At 39.9% G+C, this 20,426-nt stretch overlaps 1 protein-coding gene across 6 annotated transcripts in view; it reads right to left on the bottom strand.

Annotated features, from left to right (window-relative positions):
• The window catches only part of HEPH (hephaestin), a 98,443-nt gene that overhangs the window by 68,547 nt on the left and 9,470 nt on the right, over window positions 1-20,426 (bottom strand). For all 6 annotated transcript variants that reach the window (XM_036439885.2, XM_036439886.2, XM_036439884.2 and 3 more), the window contains exons 4-8: window positions 19,481-19,693; window positions 18,408-18,590; window positions 16,736-16,990; window positions 14,276-14,444; window positions 12,955-13,091 (exon numbers count right to left, since the gene is read on the bottom strand). In XM_036439885.2, coding sequence (XP_036295778.1) covers window positions 12,955-13,091; window positions 14,276-14,444; window positions 16,736-16,990; window positions 18,408-18,590; window positions 19,481-19,693 — 957 coding nt within the window. The remainder of the gene's footprint in view (window positions 1-12,954; window positions 13,092-14,275; window positions 14,445-16,735; window positions 16,991-18,407; window positions 18,591-19,480; window positions 19,694-20,426) is intronic.

Below are 20,426 nucleotides of genomic sequence, written 5' to 3'. Positions count from 1 at the left end.
AAGGAAGTAAATAATAAAGATCAGAGCAGAAATAAATGACATTGAGACAAAAAAAAAATTTACAAAAGATCAATGGAACAGAGAGCTGGTTCTTTGAAAGCATAAAGAAGATTGATGAACCTCTAACCAGGCTCACCAAGAAACAAAGATAGAGGACCCAAATAAACAAAATCAGAAATGAAAGAGGTGAAGTAACAACTGAACCCACAGATATACAAAGGATTGTAAAAAAAAACAAAAACAAAAACAAAAAACGAACAATTCTACTCTAACAAAATAGACAACCTTGAGGAAATGGACATATTCCTAGAAAAATACAAGCTTCCAAAAGTCAATCAGGAAGAACTAAAAAACCTGAACTGGTTTATAATTACTGAAGAAATTGAAACAGTAATAAAAACTTCCAGCAAACAAAAGCCCTGGAATGAATGACTTCACAGGGCAGTTTTACCGAACATTCAAAGTAGAACTAAAAGAATCCTTCTCAGATTATTCCGAAAATTCAAGAGGAAAGCACACTTTCTAGATTTTTCTGTGACACCATCATCAGTCTAATCCCAAAACCAGATAAAAACTCCACAAAAATTCAGGGCAATATCCTTGATGAACAGAGATGCCAAAATCCTCAACAAAATTCTAGCAAACCAGATCCAGCATTATATTAGAAAGATCATACACCATGACCAAGTGGGATTTATTCCAGGGATGCAAGGCTGGTACAATATCTGCAAATCAATAAATGTTATACATCACAAACAAATTGAGAGACAAGAATCACATAATCATATCAATTGATGCAGAAAAGACATTTGAGAAAGTCCAATATACTTTTCTGATAGAAATGCTAAGCAAAGTGGGAATATAGGGATCATACCTCAACATAATAAAAGCCTTATATGACAAACCTATAGCCAACATTATACTCAATGATCAAAAACTAAAACCATTTCCCTTAAGAACACAAACAGCACATGGATGCCCATTTTCACCACTTTTGTTCGATATAGTACTGGAAGTGCTAGCCAAGGCGATCAGACAAGAGGAAATGAAAGGCATCAAAATTGGAAAAGAAGAAGTAAAGCTGTCATTATTCACAGATGACTTGATATTGTACATAGAAAACTCAAAAGACTCCATCAAAAATTATTAGACTTAATAAATGTATTTGACAATGTAGTGGGATATAAAATTAATGCCAAGAAATCTATGGCATTTTTATACACTGATAGTGAACTGACAGGAAGAAAGACTAAAAGAACAATCCCATTTACCACTGCACACACACAAAAAATCAAGCTAACTAGGAATAAACATAACTTAGGAGGTAAAACCTGTACTCAGAAAAATACAGGATGATGAAAAAAAGAGATAGAAGAAGTCTAAACAGATGGAAGAATATACCTTGTTCGTGGATTGGTATAATCAACATTATTAAAATGTGCACACTATCCAAAGCATTCTATAGATTCAATGCAATTTCCATTAAAATACCAAAGGCATATTTCACAGACCTAGAACAAACTCTCCAAAAATTCATCTGGAATTTAAAAAGACCCAGAGTAGCTGCAGCAATCATGAGAAAGAAGAACAAAGTAGGAGGGAATCTCAATACCAGATATCAAGCTGTATTACAAAGCCATTGTTCTCAAAACTGCCTGGTATTGGAACAAGAACATATAGACCAATGGAATAGAATAGAGAACCCAGAAATTGACCCAAACCACTATGCTTAATTAATATTTGACAAGGGAGGCATGAACATACAATAGAATCAAGACAGTCTCCTCAATAAATGGTCTTGGGAAAATTGGACAGATACATGCAAAAGAATGAAACTAGACCACTAACTTACACCATACACAAAAATAAACTCAAAATGGATAAAGGTGCCAAAACCGGTTTGGCTCAGTGGATAGAGCGTCGGTCTGCGGACTGAAAGGTCCCAGGTTCGATTCCGGTCAAGGGCATGTACATTGGTTGCAGGCACATCCCCGATGGGGGATGTGCAGGAGGCAGCTGGTCTATGTTTCTCTCTCATCGATGCTTCTAGCTTTCTATCCCTCTCCCTTCCTTTCTGTAAAAATTCAATAAAAATATTTTTTAAAAAATGGATAAAGAACTTAAACGTAAGACGGGAAACCATAAAAATCATAGAGGAATCCACAGGCAGCAAAATTTCAAACATATGCTGAGGCAATATCTTCACTGATACAGCAATGGAAACAAAAAAGAAAAAAACAAACAAATAGGACGACATCAAAATGAAAAGCTTCCACACAGAAAATGAAAGTGTCAGCAAAACAACAAGAAAGCCCACTGCATGGGAGAAGATATTTGCCAATACTATCTTCAATATGGGTTTAATCTTCAGCATTTACAGGGAACTCAAACAACTTAACAAAAGGAAGATAACCCAATCAAAAAATGGGCAAAGGACCTAAATAGATGCTTTTTGAAAGAGGATATAAGGAAGGCCAAGAGATTTGTGAAAATATGCATAAAGTCACTAGTCATCTGAGAGATGCAAACCAAAATGACAATGAGGTACCATCTCTCACCTGTCAGAATGGCTATCATCAATAAATCAACAAATGACAAATGTTGGAGAGGATTCGAAGAACCCTTGTGCACTGCTGGTGGGAATGCAGACTGGTGCAGCCATAATATAAAGTTTCCTCAAAAAACTAAAAATGGAGCTCCCATTTGACCCACTGATCCCACTCTGAGAATATATCCTAAGAAACTAGAAACACTAATCAGAAAGGATATATTCACTCCTATGTTCATAGCAGCACAATTTACAATAGCTAAGATTAGGCAAGAGCCTCAGTGCCCATCAGCAGATGAGTAGATAGCAGAACTATGGTGCTTCTACACAATGGGATACTATGCTGCTGTAAAAAGGAAGGAATTGCTACCATTTGCAACAGCATGGATGGAACTGGAGAGCATTATGCTAAGCGAAATAAATCAGTCAGAGAAACATAAATGTTATATGATCTTACTCATTTATGGATTATAATGAACAAATTAAAATGATGAACAATGATCCAGAGAAAGAGAAGCATCAATCAGATGCTCAAATCTCAGAGGGAATGTAGGGGAGGGTTGGGGTAAGGAGGAGAGATCAACCAAAAGACTTATATGTTTGCATGTAAGCATAACCAATGGACACAGACACTAGGGGGGTGAGGGCATGAATGGCAGGTGGGGAAAAATAGGGGGGGGGATAAGGACAAATATGGAATACCTTAATCAATAAAAAAGTTTTAAAATAAATAAATACCTATAAATAATAACCTTAAATGTAAATGTATTAATTGCTCCCATCAAAATACAAAGGGCAGATGAATGCATCAGAAAAAATTACCCAACTATATGCTGTCTATAAGAGATCCACTTCAGAACAAAAGACACACAGGCTGAAACTAAAGGGATGGGGAATCTCCCCCCCCCCACCCCAATTCCAAATGGGAAAGAAAAAGAAGCTGGAATAGCAATACTAATATCCAACAAAATAGAGTTCAAAATGAAGGCCATCAAAAGATAACAAATCACATGACACTAAAGGGATTTATCCCAATAAGAGGATATAACCCTTGTAGACATATATGCACTAAATACAGGAGCACCTCAATATATATGAGTTTAACAGAGATATCAATCACAATAGTAGAGGGGCATTCATACCCCACTGATTTCATTAGATAGATCTTCCAGACAAAAAGGAAATAGTGTTTCTAAAGCACACATTGAATTAGATGGATTTAATTGACATTTAGAAAATATATTACCCCAAAGCCAAAGAGTACACATTCTTCAAGTGCACATGGATCATTCACAAAGATTAGCCTACATGTTAGGACATAAAACAATTCTCTACAAGTTCAAAATTTAAATCATATCAAGCATTTTCTCAGATCACAGTAGAATGAAATTACAAATCATCCACAGTAAAACCACCCAAAATATTAAAACACTTGTAGGCTAACTAGTATGTTCCTAAACAATGAATGGGTTACCAATGAGATCAAGAAAAAAAAACAAAAAACAAAAAAAAGAACTTCATGAAAAAGAGCACACAACAACCCAAAATTTCTGGGGACACAGCAAAAGAAGTCCTGAGACGGAAGTTCATAGCACAACAGGCCTTTCTTTAAAACAAACAACCAACCCACAAAAAAAAAAACACACACAAGAAAAATTAACAAATGATTTAACCATGCAACTTAAAGAACTAGAAAGAGAACAATAATCAAATCCCAGAGTAAGGAGAAGGAAGGAAATAATAAAGATTAGAGCAGAAATAAATGACAGAGAGACTAAAACAAAAACAAAAAACAAAAATTAATGAAACCAAGTACTGGTTCTTTGAAAGGATAAATAAGATTGATGAATCATTAGCCAAACTTATCAAGAAACAAAGAGGATGAACCCAAATTAATAAAATCAGAAACAGAGAAAGCATCTCCTTGACAAGGAGAGACTATCACTGCTGTGGGCTCTCCCCAGACGGTGGGATTCCAGCACGGAGCCCATGCCATCTTGAAGGGGAGAAGGGCCTTTTTTAGAAACCCATCAACACCACCAGCAAGACAGGCCTTGGAACTGCCCCGCGACCCAGCACCAATTCCATCCATTATCCTGCTACCCGAGCTGCAGATTCGTGGGCCTCCACATCAAAAGATAAGCTGATTGTGGCAGCTATAAGTGCACTCCCCCTCCCCAACCACAAAACCTGGGTTCACGTGTCTGCCCGCCCCCCAACCCATTGCACCCCTCCTCACCTCCAATAGCGCTGGATAGCAAAACCCTGGATGGCCGGCATTTGTGGGTTGGAGCCTGATCCAGACCCCGGTTCATGCGCATTTGTCGGCTCCCGCCTGCCCCTCCCTTCACCGCCCCCCTCTCCTCCGCTCACGCTCAGATTTGCGCATTCCCCGCCCCTTGCGCTTGATCTCCCCAGGCAGCAAGACCCTGGTTGGAGCACTGTCTGTGGGCTTGTGCCTGTTCCCCCCTTTAAACCCTCCCCCTCGCCTCCGCTTGCCCAGATTCGCGCGTTTGTGGGTTCGTGCCTGATCCGCCCATTCGTGCCCCCTTGCATCCCTTCTCGCACTGGAAAGCAAAACCCTGGATCCACCCGTTAGCAGGTTTGCAGTTTGCGCAGGCTCTGCCCACTTGCAACCCAACTCCATAGACAAGCAAGAACCCCCCACCCCAGGGTTGCGCGTCTATCCTGGGGCACTCCTTACTTCAACCCCATAGACAATAGGACATCCCAATCCAGGGTTGCATGTCTCTCCTGGGGCAGTGTGCGGGAGATACCAAGAGCACCCAAGAGTGGATTCTGTACAGACGAAGGCTCAAGGCCCTGCAGTGGAAATTCTGAACTCCCTTTTCTTGGAGGCTAGCCCAGCTGCTCAACCGAGTGCCGGGACCCCTAGGTGTACATCTGAGCTCAGAGTCCTGAGAGTGCGTATCCGAGGATAGGTCACTGCAGAGGTGAGGTTCTGGCAGACCTCTGTAAGCCACTAGTGGGAGCCACAGTGAGCTTGCCTTGGATGCGATCTTGAACAAGCAGGAGGTGCACACCCATCCAGCAGTAGAAGCTTTGAATTCACTTTGCATAGATACTGACACACAGGCAACTGCGCGACTACACTGCTAGGGCCCTTCAGAGTCATTTAGTGCTCCGCATTGGCAATCTAACGTGGGTGTTCCACTGAACCACCACTGGGAGTAAGGACCTATTCACCACAGGTACAATGGCAAAAGCTGGGTCTGCCCATCCCATGACTGCATATCTCTGGGCACCTCAGCCACACCTTTCCAATTAACAGGTCTCCTGCACCACAGCACCCCAACAGATGGTTCCTGGGGACCACTGTGAGTCTCTGCAGGGCACGTGTGATTATAATTAAGGGTGCAAGACAGCAAAAATTAAGAAACTCCCCTCTACATCAGCTGACTTGTAGACACCACAGTTGTACCTTCCAAGTTTACAGACCTACATCAAGAGAACCCAAATAGCTTGAGAAGGGAGCTACACTAGATTAACAAGCCCAGGGGAACCTGGGAAGCAAGGCAATTGGATCTACAATTAAAACACTACAGGAGGAGAAACCAAGATGGCGGCATAGGATAGACACCTGAATGCAGCCTACCACAACAAATTTGAATTTAGAACTGGAAAACAGGGGAAACATCGCCCTGAAGCACTGAACTGGCTGAGAGGAGGTTCTACCATCTGGGAAGGAGAGAGAAGGCACGCTGCACCTCAGGAACTGTGAAGGTGCGGAGAACTGTGTGCGCAAAAAGGCGGCCGCCTGATTTCGCTGCTGGCTTGCTTGCGGAGCGCGGAGAGGGCGGGCCAAGTTCGTTACTGGCTTACTCCCTGCACGCGGGGAGGGTGAACAGCTAATGCGCTGCTAGCTTTCTTGTTTGGGAGGAAAACAGAACCACCCTATTGCGCTGATAGACAGCCCCAGACAGGGAAAGGCCAGACTGTCAGGCAGTGGGCAGAGATCTCTCAGAGGTGGGTGAAGCCAGCGGCCATTACTGCAGGACTCAGAAACCAGACCCTTGTAGGGAGGGGCTGACCAAAGTTTGTCTGCACCACTCCCAGACTCCACCCCATCCAAGCAGAGCACAGAAGCCCTTCCAGTGGCTAGCTTTCTTGTTTGCCGTGAACAGGACTGTCATAGGAAGGGACAGACAGGAATCCAAAGCTTGTCTGTGCCTATATCAAAGAGGTGTGCACCTGTAACCAATCTTGTGGGATTCACCAAGCTTGTCTGTGCCACCCTGAGACTCCACCCCATCCAAGTGGAATACAGAAACCTTCCTAGCTGAGACACTTCTGATCCTCATAGTCAATTGGCTTGGAGATCAACACTTCCCAGTAATACCAACAACAAGCAAGGCTTAACAATAAGACTGCACACACAGCCCACAAAGGGCTACACCAAGACTGTCCAACTCAGGTAACTGGGAGGCTGACCCACTGAACCATATAGGACACCTTAGCACACAAAGCCACCCTACCAACTCAGGGAAGCTGTGAAAATGCCGAGACAAGGAAACAGATCACAAACAAAAGACATGGAGGACAAGAAGCGAATAGATATAGAGTTCAAAACCACGCTTATAAGGTTTTTCAAGAATTTCCTAGAAAAGGCTGATAAAATAAATGAGACCTATGAGGATATGAAAAGGGATCAACTAGAAATAATAAGGGATCAACTAGAAAAAAGAATACATTGCCTGAAATAAAAAATATTATACAGAGTCCTAAAAACAGAATGGAAGATCTCAAGAATCAAGTCAAAGATTTGGAACAAAAAGAGCTAGAGGACACTCCTCCACAGAAGCAAGAAGGCAAGAGAATCCAGAAAGTTGAAGATAGTGTAAGAAACCTCTGGGACAATTTCAAATGAACCAACATCAGAATTATGGGGGTCCCAGAAGAAGAGAGAGAGCAAGATACCAAAAGAATACAGGAAGAAATAGTGACAGAAAACTTCCCCCACTTGGGGAAAGAAATAGACTTATAAGTCCAGGAAGTGCACAGAACCCCAAACAAAAGGAATACAAAGAGAACCACACCAAGACACATTATAATTAAAATTCCAAGAGCAAAAGACAAAGAGAATATTAAAAGCAGCAAGAGAAAAGCAGGTAGTTACCTATAAAGGAGCACCCATACGATTGTCAGCTGATTTCTCAACAGAACATGCAGGCCAGACGGGAATGGTAAGAAATATTCAAGGTGATGAATAGCAAGAACCTACAGCCAAAAATAATATACACAGCAAAGCTATCACTCAGAATCGAAGGCCAGATAAAGAGCTTCACAAATAAAAAAAGCTAAAGGAGTTCATCACCGCCAAACCAGAATTATATGAATTGCTGAAGGGGGTTCTTTAGGAAGAGGAAGAAGATGAAGATAAAAATTATGATAAACAAATACGTAACTATCAACAAGTGAAACTAAAGCCAAGGCAATTAAAAAACCTGATGAACAATATATTTTTAAAAATATATTTTATTGATATTTTACAGAGAGGAAGAGAGAGGGATAGAGAGTTAGAAACATCAATGAGAGAGAATCATCCATCAGCTGCCTCTTGCACACCCCCCACTGGGGATGTGACAGCAACCAAGGTACATGCCCTTGACCAGAATCGAACCCGGGACCTTTCAGTCCACAGGCCGACACTCTATCCACTGAGCCAAACCAGTTTCAGCATGATGAACAATATTAACTGGTGATTATAATAGAATCAGAGGTATGGAAGGGGAGTGGACTGACGATTCTCGGGGAAAAGGGAGCAGGGGGGTATGGGAAAAGCCTGAACAAAAACTGTGCACCTATGGATCAGGACAATGGAGGGTGGGGAAAGGTCAGAGGGTGGTGTGGGAACATGGTGGAGGGGAGCCAGGGCAGGGGGAGGGAAAGTGGAACATTTGTAATAATCTGAACAATAAAGATTTATTAAAAACAAAACAAAAAACAGTACAGGAAAACATGGGAAGATAAAAAAGCAAGCCACAAGGGAAAGGGAAAAAGGTCTCACCAGAAAGGGAGTTAAATGAATTAGAAGTTAGCAGCTTATCAGAGACAGAATTCAGTGTAATGGTTATAAGGATGTTTAAATGGCTAGAGGATAAATGCACACAACTCAATGACAATTACAAGGAGCTGAATGAGAATGTCACCAACATGAAAAAATACCAAGAGGAGATGAAGAACGACATAGCTGCAATAAAAAGCACAGTGGAAGGCTTAAAAAGTAGGTTAGAAGAGACCGAGGACGGCATTAGTGAAGTAGAAGACAAGGTAGGAAAAAACACACAAACACAGCAGCAACTGGAAAGAAGATTTAAAAAGCAAGAGGAAAGCCTAAAAAACAAAACAACATTAGAATAATAGGGATACAAGAAGGAGAAGAAGAAAAGCAAGAAAACCTCTTGGAAGAAATAATGACAGAAAACTTCCCTGATATTGGCAAGAAAAATATATCCAAGTCCAAGAAGTACAGAGTCCCAGACAAATTGAACCCCAAAAGACCGACACCAAGACACAACATAAATTGACAAACACCAATGACAAAGCAAGAATCTTAAAGGCTGCAAGAGACAGAAAGTTACATACAAGGGATCTCCTATTAGAATAGCAACTGATTTCTCAACAGAAACACACCAGGACAGTAGGGAATGGAATGAAATATACAAAGTGATCCAAAACAAGGGACTGAATCCAAGAATACTATACCCAGCAAGGCTATCATTCAAAATTGATCATGGGATCAGAATCTTCACAGACAAAAAAGAGCTAAGGGAATTCATCACTACTAAGCCAGCAATGCAAGAAATGCTAAAGGGACTGCTGTAAAAAGAAGAAAGAGAAAGGCAAGAAGAAACACAAACTCTTAGGAAAAATATGACAACAAACAGGCACTTATCAATAGTAACATTAAACATAAATGGATTAGATGCACCAGTAAAAAGACATAGGGTAGCTGAATGAATAAGAAAACATGACCCATGTATCTGCTGTCTACAAGAAACCCACCTTAGAGCAAAGGATTCACACAGACTGAGAGTGAAGGGATGAGAAAACATTTTTCAGGCAAACAGAAATGAGAAAAAAAGCTGGGGTTTCAATACTTATATCAGATAAAATAGACCTCAAAGTAAAGGCCATAACAAGAGATAAGGCAGGCCACTACATAATACTAAAGGGAGCAATTCAGCAAGAAAATGTAACTCTGGTAAACATATATGCACCCAATGCAGGAGCACCAAAATACATAAAAAAAATCTTCTGGAAGATATCAAGGGAGAGATAGACATCAATACAATCATAGTAGTAGACTTTAATACACCACTGACATCAATGGATAAATCCTCTGGACAAAAAATCAGCAAAGAAACAGCAATCCTAAATGACACACTAGACCAGATGGACCTAATTGACATCTTCAGAGAATTTCACCCCAAAGCCAAAAAATATACGTTCTTCTCAAGTGCTCATGGAACATTCTAAAAAATAGACCACATATTGGGTAACAAGCAAAGTCTCCCCAAATTAAAAAAGATTGAAATCATATCAAGCATTTTCTCAGATCACAAAAACATTCCAAAAAATCCAAACACCTGGAAGCTGAATAGCATACTACTAAACAATTATTGGGTTAGCAATGAGATCAAAGAAGAAATTAAAAACATCCTGGAGACTAATGACAATAAAAACACAACAGTGCAAATACTATGGGACACAATGAAAGCAGTCCTAAGAGGAAAGTGTATACTACAGGCCTACCTCAAAAAACAACAAAAAGTGTTAATAAATAATCTAACTCAACAACTCAAAGAATTAGAAAGAGAGAAACAAGAAAAGCCCATAGTGAGATGAAGGAAGGAAATAATAAAGATCAGAGCAGAAATGAATGACATAGAGACCAAAGAAACAATACAAAAGATCAATGAAACCAAGAGCTGGTTCTTTGAAAGAATAAACAAGATTGATGAACCTCTAGCCAGGCTCACCAAAAAGCAAAGAGAGAGGACCCAAATAACAAAATCAGAAATGAAAGAGGTGAAATAACAACAGACCCCACAGAAATACAAAGGATTGTTACAAAATACTATGAACAACTCTATTCTAATAAACTAGACAACCTGGAGGAAATGGACACACTCCTAGAAAAATACAACCTTCCAAAACTTAATCAAGAAGATACTAAAAATCTCAATAGGCAGATAACTATGGATGAAATTGAAGCAGTCATCAAAAAGCTTCCAAGAAAAAAAAGCCCAGGGCCAGATGGCTTCACAGGGGAGTTTTACCAAACATTCAAGGAAGAATTAAAACCTATCCTCCATTGACTATTCCAGAAAATTCAAGAGGAAGGAACACTTCCAAACTCCTTCTATGAAGCCAGCATCACCCTAATACCAAAACCAAATAAAGATAACACAATGAAAGAGAATTACAGGCCAATATCACTCATGAACATAAATGCCAAAATCCTCAACAAAATTCTAGCAAATCAAGTCCAGAAGAACATCACAAAGATCATACACCATAACCAAGTAGGATTTATCCCGGTGATGCAAGGATGGTACAATATCTGCAAATCAATAAACATGATACATCACATAAACAAATTGAGAGATAAAAAATCACATAATCATATCAATTGATGCAGAAAAAGCATTTGACAAAATCCGACACAATTTCTTGATAAAAACTCTCAAGAAGATAGGAATAGAAGGATCATACCACAACATAATAAAAGCCATATATGACAAACCAACAGTCAACATCATACTCAATGGGCAAAAACTAAAACCATTCCATCTAAGAACAGGAACAAGACAGGCATGCCCACTCTCACCACTCCTGTTCAACATAGTGCTGGAAGTACAAGCCATAGTGATCAGACAAGAAGAAGAAATAAAAGGCATCCAAATAGGAAAAGAAGAAGTAAAACTGTCCTTATTTGCAGATGACATGATACTGTACATAGAAAACCCTAAAGACTCCATCAAAAAATTATTAGACTTAATAAATGAATTTGGCAAGGTAGCAGGATACAAAATCAACGGCAAAAAAATCTATGGCATTTCTATACACCAATGATGAATTTACAGAAAGAGAGACTAAAAAAGTAATCCCATTTACCAAAAATATTAAGATCCTTAGGAATAAAGTTAACCAATGATGCAAAAGACCTGTATGCAGAAAACTACAGTATGTTGAAAAATATGATAGAGGAAAACATAAACAGATGGAAGAATATACCCTGTTCATGAATTGGTAGAAACAACATCATTAAAATGTCCATACTACTCAAGGTAATCTACAGATTCAATGAAACCCATAGTAAGATACCAATGACATATTTCACAGATCTAGAACAGATATTGCAAAAAATTAAATGGACTAAAAAAACCCCAAAAAACCCTGAATAGCTGCAGCAATCTTGAGAAAGAAAAACAAATAAGAGGAATCACAATACCAGATTTCAAATTATACTACAAAGCCACTGTAATCAAAACAGCCTGGTACTGGCACAAGAACAGGCATTCAAGATCAATAGAATACAACAAAGACCCCAGAAATTGAACCAAGCCATTACACTCAATATTTTACAAAGAAGGCAAGATCATACAATGGCATCAAGACAGCCTCTTCAATAAATGGTATTGGGAAAATTGGAAAGATACATTAAAAAAATGAAGCTAGACCACCAAATTACACATACACAAGAATAAGCTCAAAATGGAAAAAAGATTTAAATATAAGTCGGGAAACCATAATAATCCTAGAAGAAACCATAGGCAGCAATATCTCAGACATCTCTCATAGCAATATGTTTATGGATATGTATGGGGGCGTGTCCTGAGGTTCCTCAGCCTGGCACCAGGGTGGAGGGCACAGCCTGAGGTTCTCCATCAAGTCCTGCCAAGCAAGGTGTGCAGCCTGAGGTCTTCCAGCCCAGCACCAAGGCAGGGGGGCATGGCCTGCGGACTCCAGGACCAGCACCAGGGCAGGGGCATGGTCTGAGGTCTCCCATGAAGTCTTGCCAGGCTGCAGGCAGGGGTGTGGCCTGAAGTCCCCAGTCAAGCCCCGTGGGGTGGGAGACATGGCCTGAGGTCCTTCACCCTGGCCAGGCACCATGTAGCCTCAGGTCCCTGCTGTTCAGTTGTGATGTTATGGTGTCCCTGCTAATTTACATATTCCTCTATTATATAGGTAGATGTTTAACTTAGTATTTTGCAAGCACAGTCACAAAACACTCTTGCAGAAAACACTCATCTGTTGGTACTCACTTTGGGAAATGCTGTTCTAGAGAAGTCTCTGAATTTCCCCCAGGCTCCAGTTTCTAAATCCTCCCCAGTCTCATGGATCTAGTCAATTAATTTCATAAGTTAAGGATTCCTCACCCAGGATTCCAAGATGCTCATCTTCCTCCAGCTGTACCTTTTTCTGGAACGTTTCATCTTGGAAGGCTTCATATCGGACTTTCCAGTAAGTGCCCCCAATTCTGCTGGATCCCTTCTGGAAGAATATATCTGAGCCACTGGCATATAAGAAGACAAATGTCACATGATTAAATTATCTATCAAATAGACTCCCATATCACCCTTGGTCTCATCAAGTTATGGATCTTTATAATTAGGAAAGACCTCAGAGATCATCCATGTTAGCTTCTACCCAGTGAAGATGAAACCATTAATAAATAATATGCAGCTTCTGCTTCAGTATTTCCAAGGTTAGGGAGCTCATTTTCAGAGAAAACAATTCTTACTTTTGAATAGCTTTAATGATTATAGTTATTTTAAAAATAGTCTGAAATCTTCTTGCTTGTAAGTTCCCGACACTAGTACTAATCCTGCGTTCATAAATTCCATAGACATACATCTATCCTTAATTATCTTTAGGTATTCAAGATTGTTTCTTTCCTTAATAAAGAATATCCTTAATTCCAAAATGATAACCCACTAACTCAGCAAACCCAGTTAGAGATTCTAGAAGTTTTGCTTAGAACCAAGTGCCTACTTTCCTATGTTTTCTGAGCATTCATTCCATTAGCTTTTCTGCTGAAAAAATATTTATTTTTTTCTAGAAAATAAACATTTTTTTTCAGCAAAAAATTAAGCCTCAAGATATTATTCCCCCAAACTCTCCAAATCATCTACCAAGTGGCTCTTCTGTAAAAGACTTGGAATCACTGATAGGCCAGTGAATATGCATAATTTAAGGCCTTACAACTGAATAGGGAATTAACCTGCTCTATCTTGCTCAATCTGAGTCATGGATGAAAAAAGAGAATTTGAGTAAATTCCTCCAAAATGATGGTTATAAAATGGCTATAAGGTAGGTTGCTTCCCCTTCTTCCTACATTTCTGAGTGCTTTTTATACTCCTGTTTAATTAAATGCCTCCTTCAGACTATGAAAAAGAAAAGGAGGTAAATAATGAATAGAATAAAGAAGAGCTGGAGAAATGACATTTCAACTGATCTGGTCCCACTGGGCCTCATTTTCTGAATGTGGTTTGGTATTAGAGTAGGAACAACCTCAAACACTGCTAGTTCCCCAAAAGCAAGCTTTCCAAGGGTCAAAAGAATTTGGTTAACAGTTGTATCATTAACTCCAGTCAGACAATGATTATGACCCCCAAGTGAAAGAGAAATTTCTGACAGTGAGTAGTAGTGTTTGGGGCTAAAACCAGGAGTAGGGAGAAGAAGCCCACTACCTCTTACCTGCCTGGCTCCATCAAATTCTTCCCAGTACTCCCATCATAACCCGTTGGGCCATAGTCCCATCGAATCTCATGAGCCTGAATGAAGTACTGCCGGACATTTCCTGTTAGTAGGTTCACAGGAGGGGCCATGGAGCAAGACTTGACATTGTAAAGTGCTTGCATGCCATCTGGAAGAAGAGGAAGAACATCATGTCTGGTTCCATTTCAACTAACAAGTCTACCCACACAATCTACTTTTCTCCTTCTCCTAAAACCTCCTCTCCCACCTTCCAATAGGCTCTTTACCCCTACCTCCATATAAGCAATTTTCTATCACTCCTTAAGAGCCTGCTGGAAGAGAGTGAGCCCAAATAGAAATTCAAGTATCTCCAGCTGCTCACCACCACTACCTCATTTACCAGATGTTCATTCCTTTGAAAAAGGTTTACATTGTTCAAATACCTGAGAATGAGTCCAAGCCTTATTACTCTCTGTAGGACTCAGGCAAGTCAATTCCTAGATGGAAAATTAAACCCTGTTTTGTAAATGGGGAGAATAAGAAATCTGCCACACTGGGCTGGTGGGAGCATAAAAAAAGAGGAGTAAGTAGTTTGTAAAGAGGGGATCTCCCAAAACAATGGGAAATCTACACGCGGAGATTAAATTTCAGATTTAGGACTGTCATGAAAATGTAGATTCTAAGTAGTGTCTCCAAAACATGAAAAATGTTACATTGAGGTATAGTGATAATTGATGATATTGCCTTATATTTGTTTGGCATCTTATAGAGGTCATTCAGATCATTATCTCATTTGAGTCTCATAACATCCCAAGGAGATCTGAAATTATAAATTAGAAATCTGAGATATAAAAGAGGATGCAGAAATATATTCATTTTTAATTTTTCTTTATTGATTAAGGTCTTATATATGTGTCCCAGTACATAGGCCAGGACATGTGCTAGGTTCTTTAGATATGTTATTTCCTTCAATCCTCATAACCATCCTGTGAAACAGACTTTTTAAAATGTTTTTAAAATTGATTTCAGAGGGAAGATGGTGGGGGGGGGGGGGAGAGAGAGAGAGAGAGAGAGAGAGAGAGAGAGAGAGAGAGAGAGAGAGAGAGAGAGAGAGGGAGAGAGAGAGAGAGAAACACTGAGTAACACTGGTCAGGCTAAACAAACTTTTAATATTCCCTTTTGCACTTGAAAAAAATCTAAGGATCAAACAGGTTAAGTAACTTGTGTAAGATAATACAGCTAGTCAGTGATAGAGCTGAAACATAAGCTCTTATTTTTTAACTGCAAATTTAAGTGCTAATTTTTTTTCTTATATCCACTAGCTTGGTCTCAACATTCTCCTAGTCTTTAAGATTAAAAATTATATTATCTCTCTAATATCCCATTACAACTTCATAAGGTAGAAATCATTACTGCAATAATCATATAAGGAAACAGAGTCTTAGAGAAGTGACATTACATACCAAAGCTAACTAAGCAACCGGTGGAACAGGTTTTGAATCCAGGCCTGTCTGGATCTAAGGCCCCTACTATTGTGCTACATTCTTAACTTCAATCTGGATTCATACTCACTTAGGCACCTTTGGAACCAAGCCAAACCCTGAATGACAGAACATGGGTAACTGGTCCCTATTAGGAAAAAAAAATACTACCCCAGACTCATTATCTTACCAGTGTATAACTCTTCCCTTATTCAAATCCATTTTTTCACATACTCACATATCACTTACCTGACATCCATCTAATTTAGCATATATCAAATAATTCTAGAAAGTGAGAGCTGAAGAGGCATTTAGAGACTATTTAGAGACCAAATCACCCATTTTATAAATGTTGCAAATGAGACCTAGAAATGGAAAGGGACTTTCCCAAAGTTATTACAGTGAGTTTTTCATAGAGCTGAGACAACCACTGAAATCATCTAATCACTTATCTACTGCTCTTTCCATTGCATCATATGTTCCTCCTCTCTGATGATCCTCAATGCACTGTGCCATTACTTCTACCATCCTCCTTCTGAAAACCAAACCTTCTATCCCTATTTCTGCTGGGTTTCAATTAGGGTGTCATCACCTGCCCACAATACTCCATGGTTTCCTGCAGAAACCTTGTACATGTAAAACTAATCTTCCTTTTACTCTCTGTTCAATCATCTGCAAGACCTCCAGATATTAATTTCTTAGGACTTTGAGGGGAGAGGGTCGTGGAATGACCCTTAACAATTCCTTAACAGATTAAAAAGATGAAACCCAGAGAGATGTGCCTGAGGTCACTCTGCAAGTTAATGTCTGAGCCAGGAAAGAATGTGGGTCCCAGAATTCTAGTCTAGTGTTTCTTCCTTTATTCCTGACTCTCACCTTAAAAATATCTCTTATGGCTCCAGACTAGAAGCCCAGGCTTTTGATGACCATACTGCCCTGTTCATCCCATACTTCAAGGGTCAGAGATGCTGGATCTCACCTTGCAAGTGACTATTTACTTGACAGCTAATTAACCAGGTGCCAAGTTTCTGAGGCACCATCTCAGCAGTCACAAAGGTAGCTGGAAAGATGTGAGCCACATCAGTGCGGTGGCCCCGGATGGTTAGCATCTGTCCATGGAAGTAAGCTGTGTGGACATCTACTTCATTGCCCATGCCAAACAAATGCCAGGCCACACGCTTCTGTACACACATATTCATCTCTGGTAAGTTCCCAAATACAAAACCATTGATTGCTAAAAAAGAAAATCCAAAGAAAAATATCAGAGTTAGGAAACAACAGCCCAATAGGAAAAACCTTACCATCTGACAATAATATAAAGTAACATTTAGATGAGGTTTTATTTTTTTAATTGAATTTATTAGAGTGCCATTGGTTTCATATAGGTTCCAAGAGTACATTTCTAGGATACATGATATGAATATTGCATCATGTGCCCACTACCCAAAGTCAAATCATCTTCTGTCACCATATATTTGGTCCCCTTTACCCTTTACTATTCCTCAACCCTCTTCCCTCTGGTAACTACCATCGTGTTGTCTGTCTGGGTATCTTAGTTTCATTTTTGTATTCCACATAATGAATTAAATCATATGGTTCTTAGATTTTTATGATAGACTTATTTTGCTTAGTGTAATATTCTCAAGGTCTATCCATGTTGTCACAAATGGCAGTATTTCATCTCTTCTTATGGCTAAGTAGTATTCCATAGTATATATGGTACATATAGATGAGGTTTTAAAGAGCACACTGTGCTGATAATATGCATTATATCATTTAAATCTTACAAACAATCATAGGAAATAGGCAAGTATCAATGATATCATGAAAAAAATTTGAAAAAAACCAAGGCTCAGAGAGGTAAAGTTGCTCTCTCTCAAGGCAAGTGGTAGAGCCAAGGCTCCAACCCAGAAACTCAAGGAATGTGGTTTATTTTGTATGCTATTCTTTCCTTCTAGACCAATTTTCTTCTAAAAATTCCATAGGACAATTGTTAAGCTAGCTAACTTATTACCATGGTTATTATAAGCAATTGGTAAAACAACAAGAGAAATTTGAGCTAAGACATTTCTTACATCTTTCATCTGAGTTTTCACTTCCCCTTGGGACAGCCTGGCTTTGGTAAGTAAGCCACTCCCTTAATTAACCAAAAGCAAAAGTAACTTGTTTCTCTTCATAAAAATCATTTCTATGCCCATACCTCAGGGCTTTTGTATCTTTAGTTAATTTTATATTTAATTAAGGTGATGGATTCCCAATAGGCAACCATTTTTCTTCACAAAGTGGTTAATTATTATAGCTTGCATCCTTTTTAGAACAAAGAAATGTTAAATAATTATATCAGTAAACAACCCTCATGAAAGTGACTGAATATATAGCATATGAGTTTGGAATCGACACCATGGGCTATTCCACATTGAGGAGGCAAGGTACGTAATGGTAAGAGCACATTATGCAGTCAGAGAGATTAGGGTTGGAATATTAGCTGTGCCATTTATCTGTTGTGTAATCCTCAGTTTTCTCATAGGTAAAAGCATGGTAAAGCTACCTACCGCTCCTGGTCCTTCTAATGCTTAAAAATAATCAGGTATTTGAAATGACCTTTCATCACAGTCTACTGTCACAGTGTGGCCCACTGCTTCCCAGCTCACCATGCATCATATTACTTTCTTGAAAGGCCTCATCTTCTTTGTCCACTGAGGCAGGGTCTGAGCAGTAAGTGGCAATGTTCTCATCGATATGCCAGCTAAGATTCTCATCTACCACACTGAAGAGCAGGAAGAAAGAATTGTCCACGTCTTGCCGCCGAGGAGGGGAGTTCCTATCCAGGGTTCCTAAAACAAGTAAGAAAGGTATCATTGAGAACCTCCTATCCTAAGCAACAGTAAACTGCAAAGACTACTCATAAGAAAGAAATAAGAAGAGAGGAAGTCTTAAGTGTCTGTCAACGACAGAAAAGCAGATGGAGACTTCTTCAACCATGGCCTTAAAATGACCACACTCTTGCAACACCTAGGTCTTCAGGCCTGACTATAACATACAGTTTCCAACCACTTTCACAATCCTTCCCAAATCTTGATAAATACACTTCCAATCCTATCCAAACTTAAACTCTTACCACATGACCTAAGTCCCATAGTTACTAATTAAAGTTTTTTAAGTGATTAGAAAAAAAATTTAAAGTAGAAACGAGAAGAAAAAAAAGGTAAAGATAAAAATTATGAACAACAAAATGACATCAAATATATACCTATCAACAAGTGAATCTAAAAATCAAGTGAATAAAAAATCTGAAGAACAGAATGGACTGGTGAATATAATAAGATCGGAGACATAGAAAGGGAGTGGACTGACAATTCTCAGGGGGAAGGGGTCTAAGGGGTGCGGGAAGAGATTGGACAAAAATCTTACACCTATGGATGAAGACAGTGGCTCGGGGTAAGGGCATGTGGTGGGGTGGGGAATCAGGTGGAGGGGAGCTACGGGGGAGGAGGGGAAAGAGAAACACTTGTAATAATCTGAATAACAAATATTTATTAAAAAAAGAAAAAGAAGGTAATGAATAGTGAAAGGGAAGTTTGCTATTGTTTATTCCTGCTGATAAACATTGGTTCTGAATTATCACTCCTCAGGCTGCTGCTTAATATATAGGTAGTTCAACAATATCACTGTTTTCTATAGCTATCCCAAATTGCATCTCATAGCTCACTCTTGGGTCCTGTACCTCTTTTACAGGTGATAAGGGGTCCAATGAGGCCAGTTGCAATATCTCGTGGAGCATCTACATGAGAATGGTAAATCCAGGTGAGGCATGCTGGGTCAGCATCAGTGGGTGCATGGCTTTCTGGAATGGTCCAGTTGTAGATATGGTTGCCTCCCGGGGGAACAGAGTCATCAGCTTTCAAGTGACCAGAGGAGCCATCTGGATATAGGGAGCCTAGAAAATGCAATTGCACATCTCAGTTCCAGGTTGAGTGAGACAGAGCCTGGAAGATTTACGAGTGAAGAGAAGGCTGACATATGAGACATCTAAGTTCCTTTAGAACTTGTGGAAAAGGTAAAGTTCTAAGGTCCAGCACAGTGTTCCTCAAAAACTGAGTAGGGCACAGATTCAGGTGATATCTAGCCAAAGGGTTACGAAGGGTGTCCTGAATCAGGGTGGGGGTTCCCTTGGAATGTGGGGCAGCCTGAGTGAGGGGCCTGTGGTGGTTTGCAGGCCTGCCACGTCCCCTGGTGACCCAAGCGGAGGCCCTGGTATCTGGAATTTATTTACCTTCTACAATTGATACTTTGTAGCCTGGAGCAGAGCCAAGCCTCCTGCTCACTTCATGACCGGCAGCCATTTCTGTTGGAATTTATGTGTCTTCTATAATTAAAACTTTGTACCCTGAAGTGCAAGCCAGGGACAATCAGGGTGTGCGGAAAGCTTTGCTTCCTCCATTGCCAAGGGTAACCCTAGCTCCCACTCTTTTCAGCTCCATGGCTGCCGCCATTTCTGTTTGGATTTGTTTACCTTCTATAATTGAAACTTTGTAGCCTTGAATGGAGGCTTAGGTGGGCAAGGGCAGGCAGAAAGCTTGGCTTCCTCCTTTCCCTGGGAAACCCAAGCCTCCCTCCTGTTCTCTGTGGCCATAGCCATCTTGGTTGAGTTTTTTTGTATACTTGCTCTG

The sequence above is a fragment of the Pipistrellus kuhlii genome, unplaced genomic scaffold, assembly GCF_014108245.1.
Source record: "Pipistrellus kuhlii isolate mPipKuh1 unplaced genomic scaffold, mPipKuh1.p scaffold_m20_p_16, whole genome shotgun sequence".
NCBI lineage: Eukaryota > Metazoa > Chordata > Mammalia > Chiroptera > Vespertilionidae > Pipistrellus > Pipistrellus kuhlii.
This window is presented reverse-complemented; position numbering and strand designations above follow the sequence as displayed.